Below are 25,974 nucleotides of genomic sequence, written 5' to 3' on the forward strand. Positions count from 1 at the left end.
TATAAAAGCACTAAATGATGGAGTGATCATTTATTTTAAATATCAAATTAATTTAAATATTTAAACAAATGTTATGCATTTTTTTCTTCTCCGTTTGAGTGCCTGCAGGTGGTGTAAGTAAATCTTGACCATCTGCCTGTGTCACATTACTATTGTGCAAAAATAGGACATCTCTATTAGAACTCTATTCTATTAATTTATGCATACATGCGTTTTATTTGTGCATTATATATTTTTATAGAAAACTACTGTCATATTAAAATTTGTATTTATATATTTTAAAGTTTTTGGACATTTCACATTTTTGAGAATCTTCTCAGCATCTGTCCAGTGCGCTTCCTGTAGTTCGCCATCTTGCTTGCTGTGCTAATTGCTAAAGGTAAGCTACAACAACAAGCAAACATTTTATTTGAAGTACTTACTTATGGCAGTGCCTAATTTATTTCTCTGTTAAATTAGTGTACAAATATGTATTTCAGCATTAATATGGAAATGTATGTTTAAACAGCAGAGTCATGTTAGCTACAACTAGGTGGCTTTAGCTTTAGCAATCATTTTTGCTAGGCTAAACAGTTGCTTATTGTGCTTATTCTGTTAGCATGGGAGTTTGATAACACTGGAAATACCTTTAGAACAACAGTACAGTCACAGTAAAAACTAATGCTCTGCATTTATTGTGTTGTTTATCAACATATCTGGGCCTTAGTGTTTTGTTAATACCCAGATTATTAGTTATCATCAGGATAATGATAACTGATTTTGGTACAGTTGAACCTAGAGCAACATTAGTTATCATAATCCAGGAACACCACCAATATGGGCACATCAGATACACCTGATATTGACGAGTCTTACACTGTCAGCTTTCTTCTCTGGCTTCAAACAGACTAAACTTTATTATTATAGTAGCTCTCTTCTAGTCTTACTGATTAAAGTGCCAAAAGTGCTTATCACATTCATACAGTACCTTTACTTACACATAACCAGATTTGTGTATCCTGATTGCCAGTATTAGGGTAACTGGATCCAGAAAACAGAAAGTTATCCTGGGTTCTCTGAACTTTCGTAGTGCAGGGCCAAGGTCTTAAAATTAGATCAATACAAACTCAGATGAACTACAGAACAATAACACATTTTTGAGTGCCATTATTGATTTAACAAAATTAAGCCAAAATGCGCAAGTGGTGTCTAAAAATTTAAGTACACCCTTACTGCCAATCATATGTACTTTATTAATTGATCATCAACAACTGATGATCAATTAACATCTGGAGTATTCAGGTGTTGACCCAAGGAAGAAAGACATTAGCAATGATCTTAGAGAAGCAATTATATCTTCCCACCAGTGTAGGAAGGGTTATCGAGCCATTTTTAAATATTTTAATAATCCTTTTTTCTACAGTGATAAAGTGTAAAACATTCAGGACAGTTGAAATCTTCTTAGGAGTGGATGTCCTAGCAAATTCACCCCAAGATCAGATCAATGTTCAGAGAAACTGCGTAAAACGTTAGAGCTTCATATCAGACCCTACAGGCCGACCTTGGCATGCTAAGTGTTAAAGTTCATGACAGTGCAATTAGAAAAAGACTGAACAACTATGGCTTTGTCTGTTGGACAATGTGCTTTTGTCTTGTCCTTTGGACAAACAAGAGCAAAGTGGAGGTTTTTATCCATAATATGCAGCCTCATTATGGCAGTTCAGGAGATAGAGCCGGTCATGTACAAGTTGAGAGATTGGTGGCCTTTTGCCCAAGGATGCCAAATATCCTTGGGCAAGATACTAACCCCAAGTTGCTTTCTGATGCATCCATTGGAATATGAATGAGTGTGAATGTTAGATAGAAAGCAATTGCCTAGAAAAGGCATTTCATTTCATTTAGTCAACCATGAAATCCTCTGTATACCTAAAATATTCTAGAGTCACAGGTGAGGTCATCTGTCGGTCCAAATTGGGTCATGTAGCAGAACAATGATCCCAAGCACAGCAGCAACTCTACAACAGAATGAGTGAAAAAGAAAAGAATCAAGGTGCGTCAGTGGGTTTAAGTGTAGAACTCAGTCTGATTGAAATGGTGTGCTGGGACCTTAAGAACTGTATAAACCAATCCCACAAAATCCAGTTAACTAACATTTCAAAGAAAGAGTACACCAAAATTCCTCCACAATGATGCGAGAGACTGATAAAGTCATACAGGAGGCCTTTACTTTTAAGCCACTGCTGCTAAAGGAGGTTTGACAAGTGCTTGAATCACGGGGGGTACGTCGTTTTTCACACACATAAATAAGCCCACAGTATATTACAGCTTATGTTGATTTAATAATAAGGTATGATTATTGATACATTCTTTTTAAATTCTATTTTATTGGAAGGAGGACAGCATACCGCGCCATCGGCCCCTCTGGCCAACACCAGTAGGCGGTAGGGTAAAGTGTCTTGCCCAAGGACACAACGACCAGGACAGAGAGCCCGGGGATCGAACCGGCGACCTTCCGGTTACAGATACGCTTCCCAACCCCCTGAGCCACGGTCGCCCCGTGATAATGTTTAAATATATTTTTCTTATTAGTTTTCCAACTTAGAAAGAAAGACAAGCCGCTTCAGACTAAAAACACAACATCCCTTTTAAAGTCAGAAAGTTTGGTGTGCGTGACATTTTACTGGTCACACGAGGTGAAGCACAGGTCACTTACTTTATCATATCATTAACAATGTGACAGTAAGCCAGCATGAAAAGAAAATAAGTAGAGTTTATCAGTTTAACCCCTGCATTTCTTTTACTTGACGAGGTAAAATAAAGAAGCCAAATTGTTGTGTTGCAGTAGTTGGCAGTATCCACACTTGGATTGCATGTATTACAGATTCAGAGCTTCTTTAACTTTCTTTTATGGTTGTATTACAAAACAGTTACCAGCATAACTCACACAAAGATAATGCAAACTTCATGTTACTTGACAGAAATGTTCCATTTTAATGGCTACGGCACTTCTTTTAATTTGTCCCTTCATGGCTTGGAGGTGGTAGTTAATACCTGCTCAACTAAATCCCAGGAAAAGCAAATAAAGACACTGCAGTTTCCTCCCCTCCTGCCACATTCACACATACACATTCAGGCTGTGCACATAGTGCGCCAGGAGAGCGACACACTAACGCACGCTTGCACAAATCCCCTCCCTGCTCAGCCGGGGGTCACAATGTCAGTTTATGATAGTAGCCAATTCTAGCAGGGATCATTTAATTCTCCAACATGATTGATACTAGCGCAGGTTAAATGGGAGAAAAAAGGTCTGTTCTATTAAGAGATCATTGGCTAGTGGAGACCTCCCACTTAAATAGTTATATTTTCAGTAGGTGTGTGCTTGCAGTGTGTGTCTGTGTGTGTCACTCAGTTTCTTGGTTATGTTGAAGGGACAGTTGCAGAGGACTATCCACAGGTCAAATTAAATAACCCAGGTAATTTAAAAAGCATTGACAGTGCAATTTGTCCATTCAGTGTTATTGCTCTGACCCCTATTAGTGTCGATGGGCTGGTTCATTTGAACCTGGATGGCTTATCGAGGTGTTATCTTCTCATCGCAATGGAAGCGGTGTAAAACAAAGAAAGAAAAAAGCCCTAACAGTCATTTCAAAGCCATTAGGTCAGACTGCAGTGATTGAGAAGTATTACGAGGCCTTAATGTTCTTCTCTATTATTTCTACTAAAATCATTTAGGGGTAAAAATTGCAGATGAGGAAGTAATTATAAGCCTATAAGCTCATAAGTGGAAAGGCAGAGATGTTACTGCTTATTAAACCGTCTATTCTATTAACCTTTCCAACAAAATGCGCCCCACTCCCACCCCACCGGATTATCAGGCAGAAGAGGACCAGTGGGACCTTTGGCTGCCCTGAAACGACTCGATGGATGTTAGCACAGAGTCTGAGACACTTCCCACCCACACCACTGTAAGTTACTAATTTTGACAGTGCAAGGCAAAGTAAATAACATCCATCAGCTGGTTTGTTTACTTGACAAAAGATGAGATTAAAATACATTTTACATGAATGATATTGTTTCAATCTTAGCTTTGTTTGAGATTTCGATCTTCTTTTTCAGTTTGGAGAAGATGTGTTGGAACATGAGCTGAATCTTTCCAGCTCACACTGTCAGACGGAGAGTGGGGGGAACATCTTACTACAGCTGCTGGAATTCAAAACCAATCTGCTCGAAGCCGTACAGGAGCTGCATATTCGGAGGGTAAAGTTGAAGTTGTAACCATGTCACTGTGAAGGCATTAAGGTACCATCTCCTTGAAGTATACTTTATTTTAATTTCATAATCAAAATCACGTCCTGTGTCATGGCTCCGGTGGCATTTTTCTGTTTCTCCATGGTGGTAAAAGACGTAAGTACTTAAAAAAAAACTGTAACAAGTATAATAGACCAGTGATCCAATGTAGCCCTTTCGTGGGCAGTGGTAGTACTGCGTTGAGTGTCATGCCTTGATCCCTTTCTCCATCTTCTATTAGCAGTAATTAACAGCAGCTTAGCGACAGAGTTCACTGATTCCTAACTTTAAAAAATCTACCAGCTACAAGCAAGGTTCATCCATACTTTAAATACTGATCACATAAATTAGCAGAACATTTCATATCAATTTACCAAATTAGTGCAGTGAAGCTATTTTATTTAAATAATATCTGAGCTGGTTGGTACTAGAATGATACACGATACTGACTTATGCATAATTTCAAACAATACTAAAAGCAAAGATTTATAAGCAGATGCGTGAGCACATGCTCTGTGTCAACACTGGTCATTATTAGCAGCGGCTTTCTGGGAATTACGCTGTGCTCGTTTAGGTTCGGAATTGGCTGACATGAGAGCTGTTTGAACTTTGAGGTGCCTTGTTATGTGTATTGTCTCTAATATTGCTCACTTCCTCTATTCCTCTGTATTATATCACCATTTCCTGAGTAGAACTGAGACACTAATGACTCTGTTTGGCTGAAGAGCAGTGTAATTTCACAAATATATTGGTTATGTTGGTATTAGAGCATTCATAGAGAAAGCTAAGTGCCCCTTTGGCTACGTGGATTTAACCCTGCTGGATATGATGCACATTATGTCAAGAAAGAGGGGAGGGGGTCATATAAGCCTATTAGCCCTTAACCAATGAGCACAAAGTCAATTTGTTTGTAAAGAACTAACAAAAAGAATAAAGCTTTCTCCCCTCCAGCAAGTACTTTAAATCCGAGTGTGCTTAAAGGTTAGAGGAGCAAAAATGGGATGTTGGTCGTTGAGCTTTTATTGTTATAGTCATGTTAACTCAGACACAGACATTAGATGATATATCAGTCTGTTCCTCCTCAGGCACTGCCGTTATCAAAGTAGCACTTTGTAGTTGTGTCGTTCACGGGGGTGGGAAGGTTAAGAGGCAAGAGGATGTCATGATGGAGCCGGACATTCCTGAGCAGGTCAAATTCCAGCACTTTCTTTTTTTTAAAGCGGTGTAACCAGCGGCTTTAGTTGGTGAAGATGAGTCATAAATGGGGAAGAACTGCGAGTAATATGAAATGTCACATTACATGAAATGCATGTGATATGAGATTTAGTGTGATCTGGAAACAGTGTCAAACTTTTTCCAACTCAAATTTTTATTCCCACAAACTTCCAAATGCCATTTTTTGTTTTTTAACGCCCAATAAAAGGTGACCATTCAGAACAGCAGTAAAAATGGTAAAAAGATGAAAAGCTATAGATGAGATTGTGCAACATGGCTTTTCGGCCTTCTCTTGATACACAGTTACCTGTTTTAATTTACATGGATTACTGATCTTAGAAAGGCTTTGCTGTGCATTTAACACATGCACTCACACATACACACAGCAATTATTCCCTGGTGGAAAAATAACAGCTTTATCTCCTGTGTACTCCTTTTTTCTTTTTTTTGTGCCACGCTGGTAGCATACTTTAATAGGAACTTATAAAATAAGCTCGCTGAGTTAACCGGCTCCCACGTGCACATAAAAAAGTCCCCTGGATATAGTGAGCACTTGACTTTTACCTGCCTTCTCCAAGAGAAGAGGGAGGATAGGGATGGTTTTCCACAAATATCACCTCCCTTCTAATGTTCCCCCGTCACTGACTGCTTCCACAAAAGATACGCAGGACTGAACCAAAGAAACTTAAAGCACTTTGCAGTTTTGGCTCAACTCCACTGGCCCACAGAGTGAAAAAGATGAAGATTTTCAGACTGAATCACACCTTCTTAGTCACAGCTTTCCCGTTTAAATGTTCTTATCAGGTGTTTCCTGGTTGCTTGTCTAATTGTGAACTTACTGATGCCTGAGAGTCAGTTTTTTTGGTTTAGGATGCAGAAACCCGCTTTGAGGATCAGATCAGTAAGCTGGTGTTGGAGAAGCAGGAGATGGAATGGGAGAAGGTACAGCTTTATTTAACAAGTAATATCAAAGAATAGATGAGATCATCAGTAACTTTCTTCCGTCTTCCCTTTCATTTGCAGGAATCCCTACAGCATCGAATTGAATCTGTGACAAAGCAACACACTGAGTCACTCACAAATCTTAAGAAACAGGTGTGGTTTTTATTCCTCCATTTTCATTTCTAAACAAGACTTTTAACAATGTATTAAAACCTTTCCAAATAATTTATTATCTTTTCTCAAGTTTCAGGCCAAATTAAGAAACACAGAGGAGGAAAAGGTACAGAACTCTTATTCCCCCAAACATCCCCACGATAGAGCATTTTATTCAATAAATGTCTTTAGAGGAGAAGTAAATTTACTCATCTCAGTTGCACAGTTTTGGCCCTCGGAGTGAATTCTTTTGTGCTGTGCTTTGGGCTTTTATTGCTTTTTTGACACTCAAAATGAATTTAACATTTCAGGGGAAATATCAGGTCATTGCTGAGTTAAAAGACAAGGAGATTAACAACTTAAAGGAAGAGCTGAAGTCACTGCAGGTACTGAGTTGTTCAACATTCTTCTTTCTTCTCTATCTCTGTTTTATTGTAACATGCACACCATCAGCACCTTTTATCCCTTCTTTATTAAAAATAAGCAAGATAACAGTTTAATCGTTAAACTGTTCAGAGAGACAAGTAAATAAAGAAAAGGCATGCTCGATCAGAGTCAAGGGTTCTGGTGCATGAGCCTGGCCCGCTCCGGCTCCCCTCTGCTCATCTTCAGACTTGACACCACAGAGGTGATAAACGATCGTACTCACGGTCCAACGCACTTTAACAACCCAGCCGTGTTACAGAGACAATAGAGACCGTTTTTGATATTCTATCTGGGAGACTCTGACTGCTGTGTTTGGATAAAATGAAGCCCGTTTGTGTTCAATCTTGTGACACGGTCTGGTGGATTCTTTAATTTAACACATTATCACACAAGTGACAGGTGGCACTGAAGTGATTTAATTGCCATGTACCTTGACTTATCTGCACACCACTGGTGTTGTATAGTTCAAGTAATGTGAAATATAAAAAGATTCATACACCAGCTATTTTAATTCTAGTAGAAATTTTTTTTTCATATTCATAGTAATGTTTAAATTCATGCAAATGATAAATGGGGTATTATTGCCCCCAAACTTTACCTTTAGGACTATTTTTTTCTGTATTTTGGGGCAAAATATTTTGTTGTTGTTTACATTTTATATGTTAAGAATAAAAAAGGAAACTGTATTTTCTCCTGGCCTAAGACGTAATTTGGACAAAGTCAGTGTTTTTTCGTAAGTATACAGTTTAAAGAAGCAAAAAAAAAAAACACAACAATTTGGCAAAATGAGAAAACATCTGGTGGCCCTATCCAGGGTGGGACGGCCTCTTTGAGTCCTGTCAGTGAGGCGTTCATTGTGTAACAATCTATGCCTAAGTCTATAAACGTGGAGGGACTTAATCACAGAGCCCGTAAAGACAGTGTATTTGAAAGTGAGATGTCTGCATGACATGATGGCAAAACAAAACATTTGGACATGCAGATGCAGAGAGAGAGTTACAGTACTGAAACAAAAGCGTATGTTGAGATGGGGCTTTGTGTCACATTACATGATCTTTAGTTGGTAGAATTTTTGCATTTTTAAAAGATTGTAGATTCAAATTATTTCTTTTTAAATATGTTTTATGTTGCTTTTGTTTACCTGAACATGTTAAGGAAGTCTTTGCAACACAGGCTTCAAAGCTGAAATGTGAAGGTTTTTTTTAAACTTTGGAAAAAGCAAGACTTGCTTTAAATTTCACTCAGTTGCTGCTGTTATTAAAAATGTGCCATCTTGATTCCAGATGTGTTGAAAACTGTCATGTACGATTGCAACATCACTTATTTCTATTTTCTAGAAGCCGCTCTCAAAAACAGGCTCGCTAATTTTCTTTTACTTCTGTCACACAGTTGCTGAAGTACAACTTGGAGAAGAAATCAAGTGAGCTGGTAAGGAAGGATTTTTCCATTTATACAAACTGTTGACAGAAGGTTGGTGGGAGGGGAGTAAAATTAAAAGAGGAGGATAAGGGAATGGTGCTAAGGAGGGATGGGTTTAGAGGGGAGAGCTCATCAGGAGTAACGGATAGGGAGTGTGTGACACTTTGAACTGCCAGCACAGCAGAGAAAATATCTCTATTAAAATATTTTATAACTGGGCCTCGCTCAGTTTAACCTTCTTCGCATGACGGTGGCTCAGCAGAGTGAGAGGGAGTTGTAGAGATCTGGCGAAAAGGAGAGTCGGACAGATTGACTGAAGGGAGTGAGAATGAAAGAGAAGGGAGTGAGTGAGAAAACGGGAGAAGGAAAGAATCTGCTCAGCTTGATACACACAATCAAACTGTAATGGCAGTTTGAAGAGCGATAAAGCGCTCTGAAGCATGAGCCCACTTGATTCTTACATTTCACTGAAAGAGGCAGGCACTAACTCTGTCAAAGCGTGACCCTCACTTTACTTGACAGCTGTTTCCACTGTCGTATGTCTTTATTTTGCAAAATAAGCTAGCTCCTTTTGCTGAGCCACAGCCATCAATCTGCTACAAGCTGGTAATAAAGGGGCAGCGTGGTGGTGAATAGAGGGTCCGTTCTGGATTTGAACCTCCTGGTGACCTGTAGTCGTTCTGTGATGAGTTTGTTTGTTCTCCCTGTTTCATCCAGAAGCTCTAGTTTCCTCTCACAGTCCAAAGACCTGCATGCTACGTTAACTGGTGTTTCTTATTTGGCTGTAGGATGTGAAAGTGTGTCACCTGTGTCTGTATTGCCCTGTGATGAACTGGCGACTTGATAAGTCTTTCTCTTAAGCCCCCAAGGTGGATAAGGGGTTAAAAAATGGGCAAAGGAAGAACTGGAGTCAGGGTGAAATTGCTAATCTGACCCCTACAAAAGTAAAACATCTGCATATGGGCATATCTCATCGACCAATTAGCTTTTAAGGGGGAGGGGAGAGAAGCTGGGGACAGGCAGGTGGTGGTGGCTTTAAAGTCTAAGGAGTTTTGCTGTCACCATTTATCATTTGAAACCAGATATAACAAGTGAGGGGCGGATCAAACTGACAAACCGAGGGCCCTCATAGGTTAGAGACATGTCAGTCACATGTAGAATCATCCTCAGTGATATACAAACAGTCCCAGGATCTGTGTCCATTAACGGGCCGGGTCCTCCTCAACATATTTCTTCTTGTCTGTTTTAACTGTGGCCCCTCCACAGGAACAGAAACTGGCCTTACAGAGCCGGACAAAGGACGGCCACCTGAGCCAACTGGGAGAGGTGGAGAAAAGATTCAGTGCCTTGTCCAGGCAGTGTGCCATGGTCAAGCAGGCCCATGACAACCTGGAGCAGAATGGTAATAGATACAGAAAGACAGATATATAAATTAATGTTCTGTATGATGATCACTCTAGGCTTACTAATGATCCCATGCAAACAATTATATACACAAATCAGATCACGCATTTCACATATGTGCCGCTTCAGTTTGTCATTACTGAGTGTTATTAGGTTGTTTTCAGCAGAAGAGGTTCTGGTTTGTTCCCAGTATAGCCTGAATTCTCTCGGTTATAAATATAATAAGGTGCTGGAAACAGTTCACAGGGATCCTGGTACATCGTGACGTGATACAGTAGTATGTCTCTGCTCATGCAGAATTTTCAACAGCACATTCATTCCTGAGAAAATCTTCCTTCACATCATTCATTTCACTTTATCCTCGTCTTTGTTTTGGGGTCAAGATCTGGGTAATGCGCAAAGGTCACTGTCATGTTTCTTTAAATGCTCCTCTAGGAACACTTTGATAAGAGTAAACTATGAAGACATCTCCCAGGTCAGCAGTGAGGTTTAGTTTAGCACTGGGTTGCTATCTAGAGGCTTTATGTGAGCCAAGAAAATATTCCCACACCACCAACACCAGGCAGCCTGTCCTGCTGACACCAGGCAGGATTGATCCATCACATTATTTTCCTGCTCTTTAACTTTTTAACCTTGCTGTCTACTCATCTAACATACTTTCCTCTTTTTCCTGTCAGCTAAAGGTAGAGTTTTTGTCAATGAAGCCCAGATGTAGTCATGTTTAATGAGACGTGTGTTCTTAAACTGACCTTTTGCACAACACCAGCCTCAATTTTTAAGTCCAAGAGGCATTTTCTGGCCAAATATTGGGATTATTTTAGTGTCTGTTACAATTAGTGGTAAACCAACTGCAATGGGAAATCCATTTCATCTTGTATCCTGTTGTTTAGTTTTTTCATTGAATTTGTGATTTAGATGGGAATCCTTCCTGTTTGCCCTCATGTATAAGCTGTGTATGTTTCATGCTGCACTATGTGTCAATTTCCAGTTGATGAAGCCATGAGAATAAACAAGAAACTGACTTCTGCTAATGAAAAACAAGCAGCAACCATTGTGTCACTAAAGAAGGTATGGGGCCAAGTGGTCTAGCATTTAGATTGTTTGAGGCATTTTTGTGATTTTCCTTCTAAACTTTGTACCATTTGGCGTTATCAGTTAAATATCAGCCACTAAAATATATTGTTGTTTCAAACTAGAAGATATTGAGGGTATTATTTGAGTTGTCCAGTGGCCTGAGTAGTTTGTGAGGCATCAGCTTGACTAATCCTGTGATTCTTATGGTGTCCTGTCAGGAGTTGGATGAAGTCAGTAATGAGCTCAGCAAGGCCAAGATGACTTCAGTTAGACCGGCCAAACCCTACAGTCCCACAGGCAGAGAGCAGCATATACAGCAGCTGCACCAGAAGCTGAAGCTGGTAAATGATGGTCATTAACAGAAATCGTGTTTTATTCTAGCAATTCACAGCCAAATGATCCCAGGTTCAAATCCCATTCTGTGTGAAGTTTGCATGTTAGCCCTGCAAAAGTGTTTGCCGCTGCATAGTACATGGGATAAGGTCCAGCCCCACTGCAACCCTTATTTAAATAAGTAGAAGAGGATAGATGGATCGATTGATTAATGCTGAAAAATCTAATCCAGTTCTGACACAGACAATATTTATTTTTTTGTATGGTTAGGAAACTGAAATGAACAAGAAGCTAAGGGAGGAAAATGCAACTGAACTAGCAGAAAAGCAGGTAAGGACCTGGAACATGACTAAACCTAGACAGCTTTAATGTTGAGTCTCTTCCTTCAGTGAAATTTTGTGAACGTGATTGTTTTGGAAACTCCTTTGAAGTATTTCCACTTTTTATGATGTCAAGGTTCAAATAAACCAAAATCAAGCCCGGTCAGTTTGTGCGCCATTATTGTGTTTGTGTCTGTGTGTGGTTTAGGAGGTGATACGGTCTCTGCAGCACACCCAGCAGCTGTTGCTGAGTCAGACGCAGACAGTGAGGAGAGTAGAGTTGGAGCTACAGACACAAAGACAGACGTGCGAGGTCAGAGTATTTCATCCTGTACTATTTTGTGGATGTAACTCTTCACATGTATACATGTTAGCCAAGACTTCCCTCTTGCCATGCCTTGGTAGCCTTTTTCTGAATTGGCTTCACTTTTCAGACAAGGAGATTACATCTGTGGGGGTTCACATGTAGTGCATTTTAAAAATAACTCAGTCCCCTTACAATTGCTGTCATTCAAAAAGTGGATCAGTCTAAAAAAAAAACTTGGTTCTTTTTGCATTCGCGTTATAATAATGAGCTCATTTGAAAAGTCACTTTACAGAATACAGGCAAGTGAAAAGTACTTCTCACTTACCTGTATTCTGCACTAAATTCCCACCAAAGTTCCTTATCTTCATGTGATGGTAAGATGGAGAAAAAGTTTCTAGGTGTTCTGGACAGTTCCAGTTTGATGTGTTCTTCAGTTCCTCCTGCACACCAAACTATTTATTATTATTTTCAAGGGCAACTGTTTTTTGTCTGTTTGCTTTGAGCATCTCATTGCAGTTGCGTGTGATCTGTCTGTTGTGTCTCTGCAGACCTAAATTACAATCCCCGATGATGAAACGCATGTGAAGTTTACTTTAACAGATCAAAAGAGAGAAAACAGCTAATATGCGTATCTGAGTGCCCGGCTTGAAATTACCTCCACCAAGGAGTTTCTGGTTTGAAGGCATTTGTGTGCATGTCATTCTGTCTGTAAATACAATAGCTTGAAAACTTTAGAATGAATTCTGGTGAAACTCTGTAGGGGTGTAGAGTGGAGTTTACACCCCATTCTGTCATGCTAATCTCCAAAAGTTGATTCTGTTCATCTGGACGTAGCGTTTTGTGGGAGAAACGTTTCGTTACTCATCCAAGTGACTTCTTCAGTCTCAGCTGACTGCAAGTTTCCAATCTTATAAACAGTACATTTGCATAATGACTGAAACCAGCCCACTGAAGGAACAATGGGCTGGGAGGTCAGTTCCTTAATCATAATTATGCAAATTCTCATGACCATTGATCAACACCCACTGACCAAAACCCACTGATCAAAGACCACTGATCAATGGCCATGAGTACCATTCACAGAGAGTTGGGGAATGGCTGCAATCACAACATGTAAGATGGTGACAGATGTATCCTTAGGCCCCCTCCTCGATTCAGAGATGGTCTTTCCCTTTTCACATAAATGGCCTCCTTGACTCTGCGCTCAAACCACCGTTCCTCCCTGTCCAGGATGTGTACATCCTCATCCTTGAAAGAGTGTCCACAGGCCTGTAGGTGTAAACAGACTGCAGAGTCCTGGCCAGACAAGGTGGCTCTTCTGTGTTGTGCCATCCGCTTCTCCAGAGGTTGTTTGGTTTCCCCGATGTATATATCCCGGGAATCCTCCTGGCACTTAACAGCGTACACTATGTTACTCTGTTTGTGTCGGGGGAGCCGATCCTTGGGGTGGACCAGTTTTTGGCGCAGCGTGTTTTGGCGTTTAAAAGCCACAGAGACCCGGCGTTTAGAAAAAATGCGTCTCAACTGCTCCGATACTCCTGACACATATGGGATCACTACAGGTTTTCGCTTGGGCTGTTCTTCTGCCTCCCTGGCCGCTGTGTCAGTGGGGATGGTGTTCACTCTGTGTTGTAGCGTCCTGATGACACCCAGTTTGTGCTCCAGTGGATGATGAGAGTCAAACCTTAAATACTGGTGTAGGTTTACGGTACACGTCAGCTTTTAGATGGCCCCCATTACTGATGGAAATCTCACAGTCTAAGAAGGCTAACCTGCCACTTTTCATATCCTCCCTGGTGAATTTGATGTGTCGGTCCACCGAGTTAACGTGATCCGTGAAATGTGGTACGTCCTGAGATTTGATTTTCACCCAGGTGTCATCAACATATCTGAACCAATGGCTTGGTGGTGTTCCAGGGTAGGATAGCAAAGCCCTTTTTTCCACTTCTTCCATGTATAAATTGGCCACGATGGGTGAAACTGAGGAGCCCATGGCACACCCATGTTTCTGCCTGTAGAACTGACCCTTGTATGTGAAGTAGGTGGAATGAAGACACAGTTCAAACACACTTGGTCGATGCTGAGAGTGGTCCTGTTGCTGAGGTTGGGGTCATCCTAATCTCTTACGGACTACCTCCAACGCTTTCGTGACTGGGATGCAAGTGAAGAGAGATGTAACGTCGTACGAGACCATGGTTTCATCTGCCTCCATAATGACATCTCTCACCTTCTCAACAAAATCCAGGGTGTTCTGGATGTGGTGTTCAGAGCTGCCCACCAGCGGGTTGAGGATCGAAGCCAGAAACTTGGAGATGTTATAGGTGACAGAGTTGATCATACAGACAATCGGTCTTAAAGGTGCACCCTGTTTATGTATTTTCGGTAAACCATACAGACTTGGTGTAGATTCCCCTGGGTACAGCCTGTGGTATGAGGTCCGGTCGATAGCCTTGTCTTGTTCTCACTGCTTCAGACAGTCTATCACCCTCTTCCTGTAGCCACTTCCTGGGTCTCGTTTCAGGGGCTTATAAGTATTTTCATCACTGAGTAGTGACAAAATCTTCTCATGATAGTCTTTCTGGTTTAGCAATACTGTGCACCGACCCTTGTCTGCTGCAAGGATGATAATGTTGTTGTCATCACTAAGTGATGTGAGTGTCTTCCTCTCCTCCATGGTGATGTTGGATGCTGGGGGCTTTGCATTGCTGAGACAGGCCGAAACTTTCGTCATGCTAAGTAAATAGTGCCCAGAGAGAGAGCTACATTTTGGAGTGCTTCTTGTTTATTAATGTGTTAGATTGGATAATTATGTCCAAATACACATTTCAACCTTAATCACACATTTAGAAAAGTGTTGCAAAGAAGAAAAGAATAGAAATGTAAAGTGTAAATCAGAAAAAATAGCACATCTTAATCTCCTGATTTATTTTTAACTGGTGTATTCATGTTAACTATCATATACTGTATGTAGTACAAATATTGGTAAGCATCACTGGTAAGCAAAATTGATTTAATAATAACAAAGTTTTTTTTGCCTACAGGAGAGAAAAAATTAGCTCCAGGTGTGTCTTTGTTTATCAATAATAAGGAAGAAATAGAAGAATTTATCTTGTTGATTCTTACAAATTACAGTCATACATTTAAGCCACATTTAACAAAAAATTTGGGGCGAATGAAATTTATCCTTACAGACTCTGGACTTTAAAGTTAGTGCGATTTCAGTCCTTTTATGTTAGAATACTTTAATTGGTTTTTGTGTGCAAAAACAAAAATAAATGCCAAACTTATAGTAATGACATGTCTGTTATCCCACTTCACCTTTGTAGAAACCTCCTTTTCATGCACGTTGGAGTTTTGGCTGATAGAAAATGTGATTTATGTCTCCAGATAAAACCCTGCACCACCCATTGGTCCCACACAGATCAGAAATTTTTCAGGGTCTATTTAAATGATTATAGAGTAAATTTATGCAAAGACCAAAATGAATGACAACCATTGTTCCTTCCCATAAACTTGATGAATGGGATGTTGTATATCACAGCATGTACATGTGTGAATATAGTCGGCTCCACAACTGAATGATAGTGTGTTTATTCTGCATTTATAGCTTTAAAGTTTATTGTTCTCTTTTCTTCTCTCTATACCACCCCCTCTCATTTTAATTCACCTATTCATTAATTTATTAAAATCATTATCAAAATGACACAAGCCAACTGATTTGTATTAGCAAGAAGTCCTCTCTCTGCCTGCCCTGTTTAGAACCCCCTGTTCACATTAAATAAACACATAAAAATTTAGTATTGCACTAAAACCACATGGGCGATTAATTTTACTGCAGGCCCTTAAACAGGAACATGAGGTGATGGGAGAGCAAAGCAAGGCAATGGAAGACAAGGTGGCCCAACTGATGGAGAGCTATGCTGCTTCCAAGACCAGCTGGGACAAAGAGGTAGAAGAAAAACTGTGCTGTGGGAGAAGGCATTGTGATGATAGTAGCACATATTTACAGTGTCCGTCAGGCTGGACTCTTCTGTGTATATGGGAAGATGCCAGAAAATCATACAAGCTAATTTAAAATCACATCTTTCATTTGTCTGTGTGGGTAAACAGAAGACGAAGTTTCTGGATCACCTCAAGACACAGCAAGAAGCCCTTCAAGCACTGAAAGAGGCTTATGATGATCTTCATCAGAAACACGCTGAGCTGTCCTTACAGGCCAAATCACATGAACAGCACATACATGAAATGGAGGTATGTATCCAAAAACACATGTAGGGGATTACACGTGTCATGTGAGGCAGGAGTGAAAGATGGGTACGGGGGGCTACAAATGACAAATAATGACACTGTGATTTGTAGCGGAAGTAGTGAACAGATGAAAGAGAGCCTGGAGAGGTGGAGGTATGCTCTAGAGAGAAGAGAAATAAAAGTTCGTAAAAACAAGCAGATGTAACAGGGATGCTCCAAGGAGAAGAAGCAGTGATGGTGGATGAATTTAAATGCCTGGGGTTAACCATTCAAAGCAATGGGCAGTGCACAAGTAATGTGAAGAAGAGAGTGTAGGCAGGGTACAGTTGTTGGAGATGAGTGTCTTGGGTGATTTGTGAAAGCAAGAGTGAAAGGGAAGGTTTGCAAGATGGCGGTGAGACCTGCTGCTATAGAGACAGTGGTGCTGAAAAAGGACAAGAGGCCGAGCTCCACATTAAAGCACAAAGGGGATCAGGTCTGTGGAGCAAATTGTCCCTAACATCAGGACATCTCCAGTATTAGATGCTTTCAAACCCCGTATGTATTTTTTGGCTTTTAAATCAGAATGAGTTTGAAGTACTTTCATTTGTGCTGTTTTTACACAGCTTTATATTTCATTTAACTCTGTCATTTTTCTCCTGTGTTTTATTTGATTTGATCATTTTAGATATATAGCACTTTGTTCAACAGCTGTTGTTTTTAAATGTCCTGTAGAGACGAACTTTACTTGATTTGAGTACATCAGAGAGACAGCTCAGGTTCAGTGTTTCGGAGGCAGAGTTATAGCGGCAAGGCTGACGGTTGGACACGTACAGGGGAGAGATAGTGGATACACTGGGCAAAGGATGCTAAATATGGGGCTGGCAGGCAGGAGGAAAAGAGGAAAAGAAGATTCATGGATGTTGGTGTGACAGTAGAGGATGCTAGGGATAGGGTGAGATGAAGAAGAAGAGAGTTTCTCTTAACAGAACACAATAAACACTTTTCTACAACTCTGTTTTTACATGGAAAAACTCATCACGCAGACTTTGTACTACTCAATTGATAAGTTTAAAGTATTTACAGGGGACCTTCACTTTTTTCTACCAATATCTGTACTGTTGCAGTGTTGGATGATTATATTAAAAATGAAAAATAACTAAAATGAAAAATTAACAGGTTGTGTTTTCAGCAGTTTTGACAGAAAGTGAAATACATGTGCTGACTTGCAGAACGTTAAGAACTGCAAAGCGGTCCTCTCATTTATTAGACAAACCTTTCAAAACAGACCAGAGTCAGCACTTGAACATTCAGGGATAAAGAAACCAGGAACAGAGCTCACTATAATATTTTTCATAATATTCTGATTTACAGCTATGGGAATAATGTTAATAACAGCAGGTGTAGCTGATGTATAGTAGGTGAGTTTATAAGAGAAACTGTCATGTGAATGCATGCATGTTTATTTTTCTTTGCACAGGTAAGAGACAGCAGCCAGACACTCAGTGTTTCTACCCATCCCACCTCTGTGGAGGAAGTTAGAGGCGAGGAATCTGTAAGTGAACGCATCTCCAGATCTAAGCTTCCCGGCTTTGGCAGTCTGCAGCACTCGGTCTCCTCTCAGGCCAAAATTCCAGACCGTTTAGAGGACACAGCAACTGGAACTAAGATACTTGCCACTGCAGAAACTGAAGGTCAGCACACTAAATATAAACATACAGACGATAAATATGTTCTAAGACACTATGAGACAGTCATTTTCTTATTTTTTCTCATGCGCGTTTTATTCTCTTTTAGGTCAAAAAGTCCCAAAACAACAGTCACAAACAATAAAAGAGCCTTTAAGCCACCTAAAAATGCCCAGTTGTCCACTTACCATGAATTTCAGCTCGTGTACTTTTTCTGGGACAGGAGCCACAGAGGCCATAACATTGAACAAAGGGGTTAACAACTCGAAAAGTGAACACAACCCTGATGTGCTTTCAGATCTAACTAATACTGCTCTCTCTGTGTCTGATGATGATACCCACTTTATCAGAGGTTGCTCTGCGAGTAGTATAACTGCATCGAACTCCGATTACAGCTCTCTCGGTGAATCTGCAGATTTACCAACAAACATGAAAAATAAAGGAGACGACACAGGAATGAATGAGAAAGAACATGAGGAGAAGGACAGCGGGAAACAAGGAAATAGCCATAGAGAAGAAGAGGAGAAAAATACAGGACAGCTGAGGAATAGGGAAGACGATCAAGGAGAAGATGTGAAGGAGGGAGGACGTGCTGGAGAAAAGAGAGGAACAGCCATGGCACAAACAACAGATAGAAGAAACAGGCGAGAGGACAGTGAGGGGTCAGCAAAGGATGCTGGAACAGAAACAAAAGATAGAGCGGATGGAGCGAAGGAGAGAGAAAAGACAGCAGTGCAGACACCACAAACACAGATACGAGCCCAGACGATCACTGATATGACTGCTGAAAAGAGCCACACACTGCAGGTCATTGACTTCATGGGCGCTGAGCCGCCTGTGGATGTCTGTAAACCCTCAGACTTCACACAAAGTCTCTGTCAGAAAGTCAGTGAAAAGGATGCTGAATGCAAACATTTGAAGATCCATGGTGAGACTGGAAGAGATGGAGAACATCAAAGTGTTAGCTCTGAACAACAGGAAGTTTCAAATTTGTGTCAAAACGAGGTCCAAAGCTCAGACGGAGACACAGGATCACTAAGTCAGCCTCCCACCAAAAAAGCAGGGGAGCTTTCTGCTGGACTTTCTGAACACCTGAAGCAGTCAAGTACCTCACAGACAGACGATGCCGCATCAGCTGGTCACTCATATGGTTTTCACAGCGCTGAAAACTTGGGATCATGTCAGACACATACAGAAACACGTACTCCTTCTGATGTTATTTCAGATATGACGCAAACAGATGAAATCTTTGATGTACCTGTGAGTGAAAAACTGGCAGAACCTGAGCAGCTGCTGGAAAGCTTAGAGCAGAAAGATGGGCAGCGGAAGTCTGTGGTAACTGTTGAAGGAAAGGGTGATCCAAGTGTAGAGAACAGAAGAAAAGATGAATCAAGTGTAGATACGAATGTCTATCAAAAACCTATGGAAGAATCCCACTTAAAAGATGGCAATGTTAATATTACGATGGGTGCCATAACCCTTGATTCTGAGGTGAAAAGTGAGCATATAAAGGACACAGAAGATACAAAGAAGACTAAAAGTGAAACAGATCCGAAGCTGCCACTCGTTACAAGTCTGGGTCACAAGCAGCCTGAGTTAGGAGAGAAGCTGCTGAGTGATTGTGGCGAGTCATCTCTGCCCAGCAAAAAGACTTACAGGCCATTATTTGAGTGGGCCGCTCCCGAGAGAAGAAAGTCAAACTCCAGAACAAAGTCAGATGTCACCATAGCGCACCAGCCAATCCAGGTATTAGAATCAAAAGGTTGTAGCGTTTTCAAGCTGTGTGATGAAAATATGTACAACAGTTTCAAAAGTCATATGATGCTCATACAGGACTAACTAGCTACACTAACCTAGAGAAGTGCAGTTAATCTTAGTTTGTAATCGTAACAATTTTTTTACATTCGGATGTAGAAATGCTTTAAAGCTGTGGTTAGTTTTATATCAGTTAAAATCTTGGTGTTTTTTTCCAGGGATCTTCTCTGTCTGAGCAGAATACAACTGCTGGATTCCCAGGACATCCTGCCAGCACAATAATACCCAAGCCCCTCAAAAGCAAACACGACAATGGTGGTGGTTTATCATTTCACTAAGGAGCACAGAAACTGCTCTGATGCATGACTAGGAACATCTTACACAGTGAATTCATTGTCCGTCTGCGTTTCTTACCATTACTAATCATCATTCATTCTTGCTTTCTTGCTGTTCTTGCCATCTCACCTCATTCCTCTTAGTCCCCTTGGTGATTATGAGGGCGTCAGACCTGTTGAATGCCTCCAGTGTCTGTGGGACCGCACCTTCCCTGAGGAGAAAGCAGCAGGGACTCTGGGAAGCAGTGCAGGAGACCTGCAGAGAGAGAACAGCAGCAGATACGGTCAGTTGTTAAGAAGTAGGGAATTGCTGGTACGACACTTTAGAAGGTGGCTCATTTATAACTGTGAGAGTTAATAATCATATATGTATGTCACAGAAGTTATTTTAAAATAGCTTGTAAAACACTAGTCAAGTGATAAAGCACAGCTCATGATTTACATACCTTTACATTTGAGAGCTTTATTGATGAGTCCTCACTGTGCGAGCTGCACTTTGGAAAATTTAATTTCAGCTGCTGAAGCCCGTGTCCAAGTACATTTCATCACAGTGAAGCTTTAATCGTGTTCTCTAGTACAAGTTGATGTTGAGCAGCAGGAAATGGCCACAGTGTCGTGTTCACATAGAAATGCGTGCCCCCCCCCCTCAGAGGACATCAGAATGACCGTTATAAAAGGGTTTTCTCTGTCGAGGTCATTGCTGTTCCACAGATTCAGAGCTTCATCATTTTATAGAATGTGTCTGAGCGGAGCCCATGGGAAATTTGAGCTGGAGCTTGAATGAATATGCCCGTTACAACAGCCTGACATGTCCTCAGAGGAACTAGATATTAAAATGCTCTTTCAACATTTTTGTGGTCCTGGACATTTAGAATGTAGGAGAACTTGTTTAACAGAGTACGCAGAATATCTGACAAAGATTTCAGAGGTTTCAAACTTTCCTGCTCTTTGATTAATGTTCGGTCAGGTGTTGACCGAATGGATGTGGCTTGATGTATGTTGAGCTCATAGACAGCCAGACAGACAGAGAACAAATGACCTGTGGAAGAAAAAGTACCTAATGATGCCTGGGTACCTCGCCTCTCTCACTCACTCAGTCTCTGGTCTCCACTCTCGCTCTGTCTTCCTCTCTCACTTCATCATTTGTCCCTCACTCACCTTCTCCACCCTCTTGCTGTTTCACTTTTTTTTAATTCTGTTTCACTTTTTCTCTCTCACACGCTCCCAAACTCTTTTGTCACCATCACCGCACTGTCACTCTGTGTTTTATACAATCCAGGTGCTCGCAGTTGAGGGAGATGGGCTGCAGCATGACTCGAGTATGAGGGGAAAAAACAAACTCATCTGATAGTTTAACAAATTGTAAAGAAGACCAAAGCGAAGAGTTCTGGCTGCTCTCTCTGGGCTGGATACAGATACAAATATCAGTTGTTGCTGCTTATTGTCTGCCCTGAATTTATCTGTCTTTTCTTTTCTTATGAAGGAATTAAGCATTGAACTGACATTTTTGTACCAAAAAAAGACCAAATGGTGGTGATAGATTTCTGCCTTATAGGTGCACCAGGTTGATCACAGTCTGTGGGCTTCTGCTTGTCCGCTTGATTTTCAGAATTGGCCATAGATTGCAGATCAGGGGAGTTACTGGGTTGTGAATCCACATTGTTCATTTGATATTCCACTTTATCACTTTATCAGGACTAGATTGCGATCACTCAGGATTTGGCCTAGAAGCATGCCACAGAGAACTGAAGGAGAAGGTTGAACACTATGAATACTCACTCTTTTCATACATTTGATTTATCTGCCAGTAATAGTCCAAATCCTATAGAAGAATCTTTGTGTTTCTTATTTACTGTATTATCTCAAACTATTATATTATAGAATAATAAATATGAAACACAAACTTTGTGTGACCACAATCATCAGCAGGGATGATGAGACAGAGTACCGGGCTGTGGTCGACTCCTTTATCACGTGGTGTGAGCAGAATCATCTGCAGCTCAACGTGGCAAAGACCAAGGAACTGATCGTGGACTTCAGGAAGACCAGGAAACACTTGACCCCTGTTTCAATCCAGGGGGTCAGTGTTGACATTGTGGAGGACTATAAATACCTTGGAGTACACATTGACAATAAACTGGACTGGGCTAAAAACACCACAGCACTTTACAGGAAGGGCCAGAGTCGTCTCTATTTTTTGAGGCGACTGAGGTCCTTCAACATCTGCCAGAAAATGCTGAGGATTTTCTATGAGTCTGTTGTGGCCAGTGCGATCCTCTATGCTGTTGCATGCTGGGGGAGCAGGCTGAGGGTCGCAGATGCCAACAGACTTAATAAACTAATCCGTAAGGCCAGTAATGTTGTGGGGATGGAGCTGGACTCCCTCAAGGTGGTGTCAGAGAGGCGGATGCTGTCCAAGATAAAGACAATGTTGGATAACACCTCCCACCCACTCCATGACATGCTGGTCAGTCACAGGAGCTCGTTCAGTGAGAGACTGAGATTACCGAAAAGCACCACTGAACGACACAGGAAATCATTCCTGCCTGTGGCCATCTCCCTGTACAACGCATCCACTTAACACACTGTTTGCTGCTACAACTACACATGTTTCTTTTCCAGCTATTTATTTATGAGTGACTTATGTATGTGTATATATGTATATATTGTACTATTCTTAGTTAGCGTATTGTCTGTCTTGTCTTAATGTTGGTTTATGTTGGTTTATAATGGAGCACTGTAACAAAAAATTATTTCCCCCAGGGATCAATAAAGTATTCTGATTCTGATTCTGATCACAGCTTTCTCACAGTGGATATTTGGTGATATCTACTGTTTGTCGTCGTTTTTATGCAGGATGGCAGAGCTCCTCCGCCAAGCTGTTCTTTTCCAGCCTCCAGCACAGGCAGCAAACTGTCATGGCAAACCACTGCAGAGTGAGTATGTTTGTTCTTTAGAAAGAAGACACCAGCATTTGAACCAGAATAAATGTCAAAGTAAATAAGTAATAATGGGCAAATTTCATAGCTCCTATCTTTGTATCTACACACCTGAATGAAAATGTTCTTCACTAACGTTTTGGCCCATTCAGTAGTTAACAAAAGTATTGACAAAAAACAAGAGGGTTTTTTTTTTTTCTTGGTTTAAAAATGATATTTTAGAAGTTTTAGAAGTATTCTTATCATCTTATTCTATTCCAGCGTTTTTCTAATTTTTGCTATGTGACTTTGCACTGTCCACTTTCTGCTGTAACAAATCAAATTTCCCATGTGCGGGGCTAATAAAGGTTATTTTATCTTATTATCTTATCTTAAACATTTTCATTTAAGTGCATTACTTCAGTCTAATGGTAAGGAGAATTTGTATCGCTTAATTTGAAATGTGTATTATTACATGATTAATAATATGATTACTGACTACAAACAAGTTCATGCTAGTGTTTTCTTTGAATCAGGTGTAGCAGAGCTCCTACCTTAGCTGCAGGACCTAGTTCAGAGTCCAACTGGGAACTCTCCTGCTCCCAGGAGAGGGACGATCAACAGGAATCATTCAGGGCGCAGATCTCAAAAATCGAACAGTTCCTCAAGACAGAGAGACTCCGTCTGCCCAAAAGACAACGAACTGAACCAAATCTGTAGAAACTGCTGGTCGTCTTTATTCGCTGTCCTAGGTGAGACATTGTGTGGCACACGTTTGACAGTTATTGTTAGCGCAGGTCTAAATGTTCTGAAACATAATTGCTTTTTAATATATACATGTGTTACTGATTCCTTTGAACTGTATAGTTTCTTCTAACATTGCTGTTTGAAGTTTAAAGTTTTTTGGGTCAAATCATTAATTCTTCACTTTATTGTTATTTTAACATTTCTGTGCTTTAAATGGAAAACTGCAGAGTTTGTGTGTTTGTTTCACACGTGTGTATTTTTATGTTTTTAAGTGAAGAGATGAAAATAAGATAAGATAGCCTTTCTAAGTGACAAATATACAATACTACTACTGCTACGTTGGTAAGATTTTATTTTATCACACAGTTGCATGTGATTTAAGTAATTTTAAAAAGGCTCTGATGTCACCAGTGTAAAAATCCAACATTTCCAATCTCTTGTAATTTCATTAAATTACAGGGTTATCAGTTGTTTTCAAAATATTGTATACAAAGACTTTAGATACACTACAAGTTTCTGCAGCCTCACTGACACAACACTGACTCATCAAACCACACAAACAGGACATCGGTATGTGTTGAATGTCTTTTACTGGAAACATTATTCACAGTAAATCATGCATTCACAGCAAACAGCTGGATAAGTAAGGACCAAGAGCGCTGTTGCCCATTAAAAAGGCTGGGAACATGCTAATTAACATTAATTAGCATCATAGCCAATCAGTGTGGCATGTCTCAGAGGAGCTCTAATTGTGGAGGCACCTTTGGTCTACACCATGTTGTTTCTGCTGCTGCTGTTGTTGGAGGCAATTACAACTCGGGACACTCTGGTTTGACTGTGTTTACACCTATTAAATTAACAGAAATAACAGTTCAAATAACAATTAGCACTAAATACCCCAACCCTAATTAACCAAAAATCAATTAGTGAACACACAGTCCAATTAACACGTACTAACAAGCCTCTCGTTAACTTTATGTTCCCTGTGAGGATGATGGCGGAAAGAGCATATGGCCCCACAAGAGCATGAAGCAGCTGACCACACGTTTGGATTCTCATTAGTCTGGTTGCTGCTTATGTACTGTAGACGTGTGGCATTTGGCTTCAGCTCACTCGCATCAGGTTAGTTTAAGTGGGTTTGAGAGTGTTGGACAAAGAGGTTTTTGTAGTATATAGACTGTCTAGATGCAAATTTCTATTAGCAAACTGATCTATTAATACATCTGACTGACATCAGTGCAGTTTGTAGCCCTAATTTTCAGCTGTCACACAGATACACAATGCTTTTTTACAGTATCACTTTCAGAAGACGAGATAATTTCAACATTATAATGTGCTGTTACGCATTTTTGACTTGGTGATAATGTGAAGACATAAAAATATATTACTTCACTTTTTAAAAATTACTTTTTTATTACCTCACTTTTTGTAGGTCACCATATTGATGCAAAAAAATATCTTTTTTTTTTTAATATAGCATAACAACATAGTATGTAAATATAATGCAAACATAATACATAATACCCATCTGTCAATTTTCCAGCACTCATCTAGGGCCAGGTCACTGGGGCAACCGTCTAAGCAGAGAAGCCCAGTCCTCATTATCTCACCTGCATAAACAGAATAACGCAAAGTTCAGTGTTGCAATGCTTCCCGTTTAACTTCTTACCTGTGCCTGATATGCAGCGAGTCAACAGAATTGCATGACACTGCCTGAGAGCATCACTCATATAGGGCTAATTGTTTTGGTTCATAACGTTAAATGGACTCATTCTTATATAACGCTTTTCTACTCTCCCAGAGTACTCAAAGCGCTGTATACAACATGCCACATTCACCCAATTACACCCATTCTCACGGACTCTAAACTAAGTGATTTTCTAATGACATTCACACACATTCACACTCGGATGGATGCATCGGAGAGCAACTTGGGGTTAGTATCTTGCCCAAGGATACTTGGCATGCAGACTGGAGGAGCCAGGGATTGAACCACCCACCTTCCGATCAGCAGGGGACCTGCTCTACCTCCTGAGCTACAGCCACCCCACATTAGATTCTGTCTTTAGCTTTAAATCCGATACACGGGACTTTGAAGCACATAAAGATATAGTTTTGTTTTCATTACTGTACTTTGACACTATGCTGTGAAACATAGGTTAGCAAAAGTTAACCATTTGGCTGTGGTAATTGACCCTTATGACTCCCCCACGCCCCAGAGCATGCCTACCAACAGATCCGCAGCAGACCTTGTTGAAGTTATAAGAAAAGACTCGAGCTTTCACCATATTTCTACTCGCACGCTAAAATTAACAGCTAACATTTCAGTGGTGGTAAAATGGCTCAGCTTGATCCATCTTACTACACTTACTGATAATGAATACGTCTGAACCTTAATGCACTCATAAAGAAACCTGGAGCATTTGAGTGGCTGTGCCCACCACT

The 25,974-nt window shown here is 40.5% G+C and overlaps 1 protein-coding gene across 3 annotated transcripts; it reads left to right on the forward strand.

The window, feature by feature from the left end:
• The first annotated feature begins 70 nt into the window (after nt 1–70).
• On the forward strand, nt 71–24,165 carry ccdc73 (coiled-coil domain containing 73). Of its 3 annotated transcripts, none has more exons than XM_080304097.1 (21): nt 71–379; nt 3,855–3,944; nt 4,096–4,236; nt 6,352–6,423; nt 6,505–6,576; nt 6,674–6,703; nt 6,888–6,962; nt 8,392–8,430; nt 9,688–9,823; nt 10,814–10,893; nt 11,118–11,240; nt 11,503–11,562; nt 11,761–11,865; nt 15,698–15,808; nt 15,970–16,110; nt 17,567–17,780; nt 17,884–19,520; nt 19,748–19,844; nt 20,009–20,148; nt 22,721–22,800; nt 23,319–24,165. In XM_080304097.1, the coding sequence occupies exons 2-21, from the start codon at nt 3,900–3,902 to the stop codon at nt 23,500–23,502; spliced, it is 3,582 nt and encodes a 1,193-aa protein (XP_080160223.1). In that variant the 5' UTR covers nt 71–379; nt 3,855–3,899; the 3' UTR covers nt 23,503–24,165. The 3 variants fall into 3 exon arrangements, with proteins under 3 accessions (XP_080160223.1, XP_080160222.1, XP_026028574.2); XM_080304096.1 differs by having other exon boundaries at nt 6,668–6,703; nt 23,319–24,163; XM_026172789.2 differs by lacking the exons at nt 71–379; nt 3,855–3,944 and having other exon boundaries at nt 4,153–4,278; nt 6,668–6,703; nt 23,319–24,161.
• The last annotated feature ends 1,809 nt before the right edge of the window (nt 24,166–25,974 follow it).

Source organism: Astatotilapia calliptera, chromosome 7, assembly GCF_964374335.1.
Source record: "Astatotilapia calliptera chromosome 7, fAstCal68.1, whole genome shotgun sequence".
Taxonomy (NCBI): domain Eukaryota; kingdom Metazoa; phylum Chordata; class Actinopteri; order Cichliformes; family Cichlidae; genus Astatotilapia; species Astatotilapia calliptera.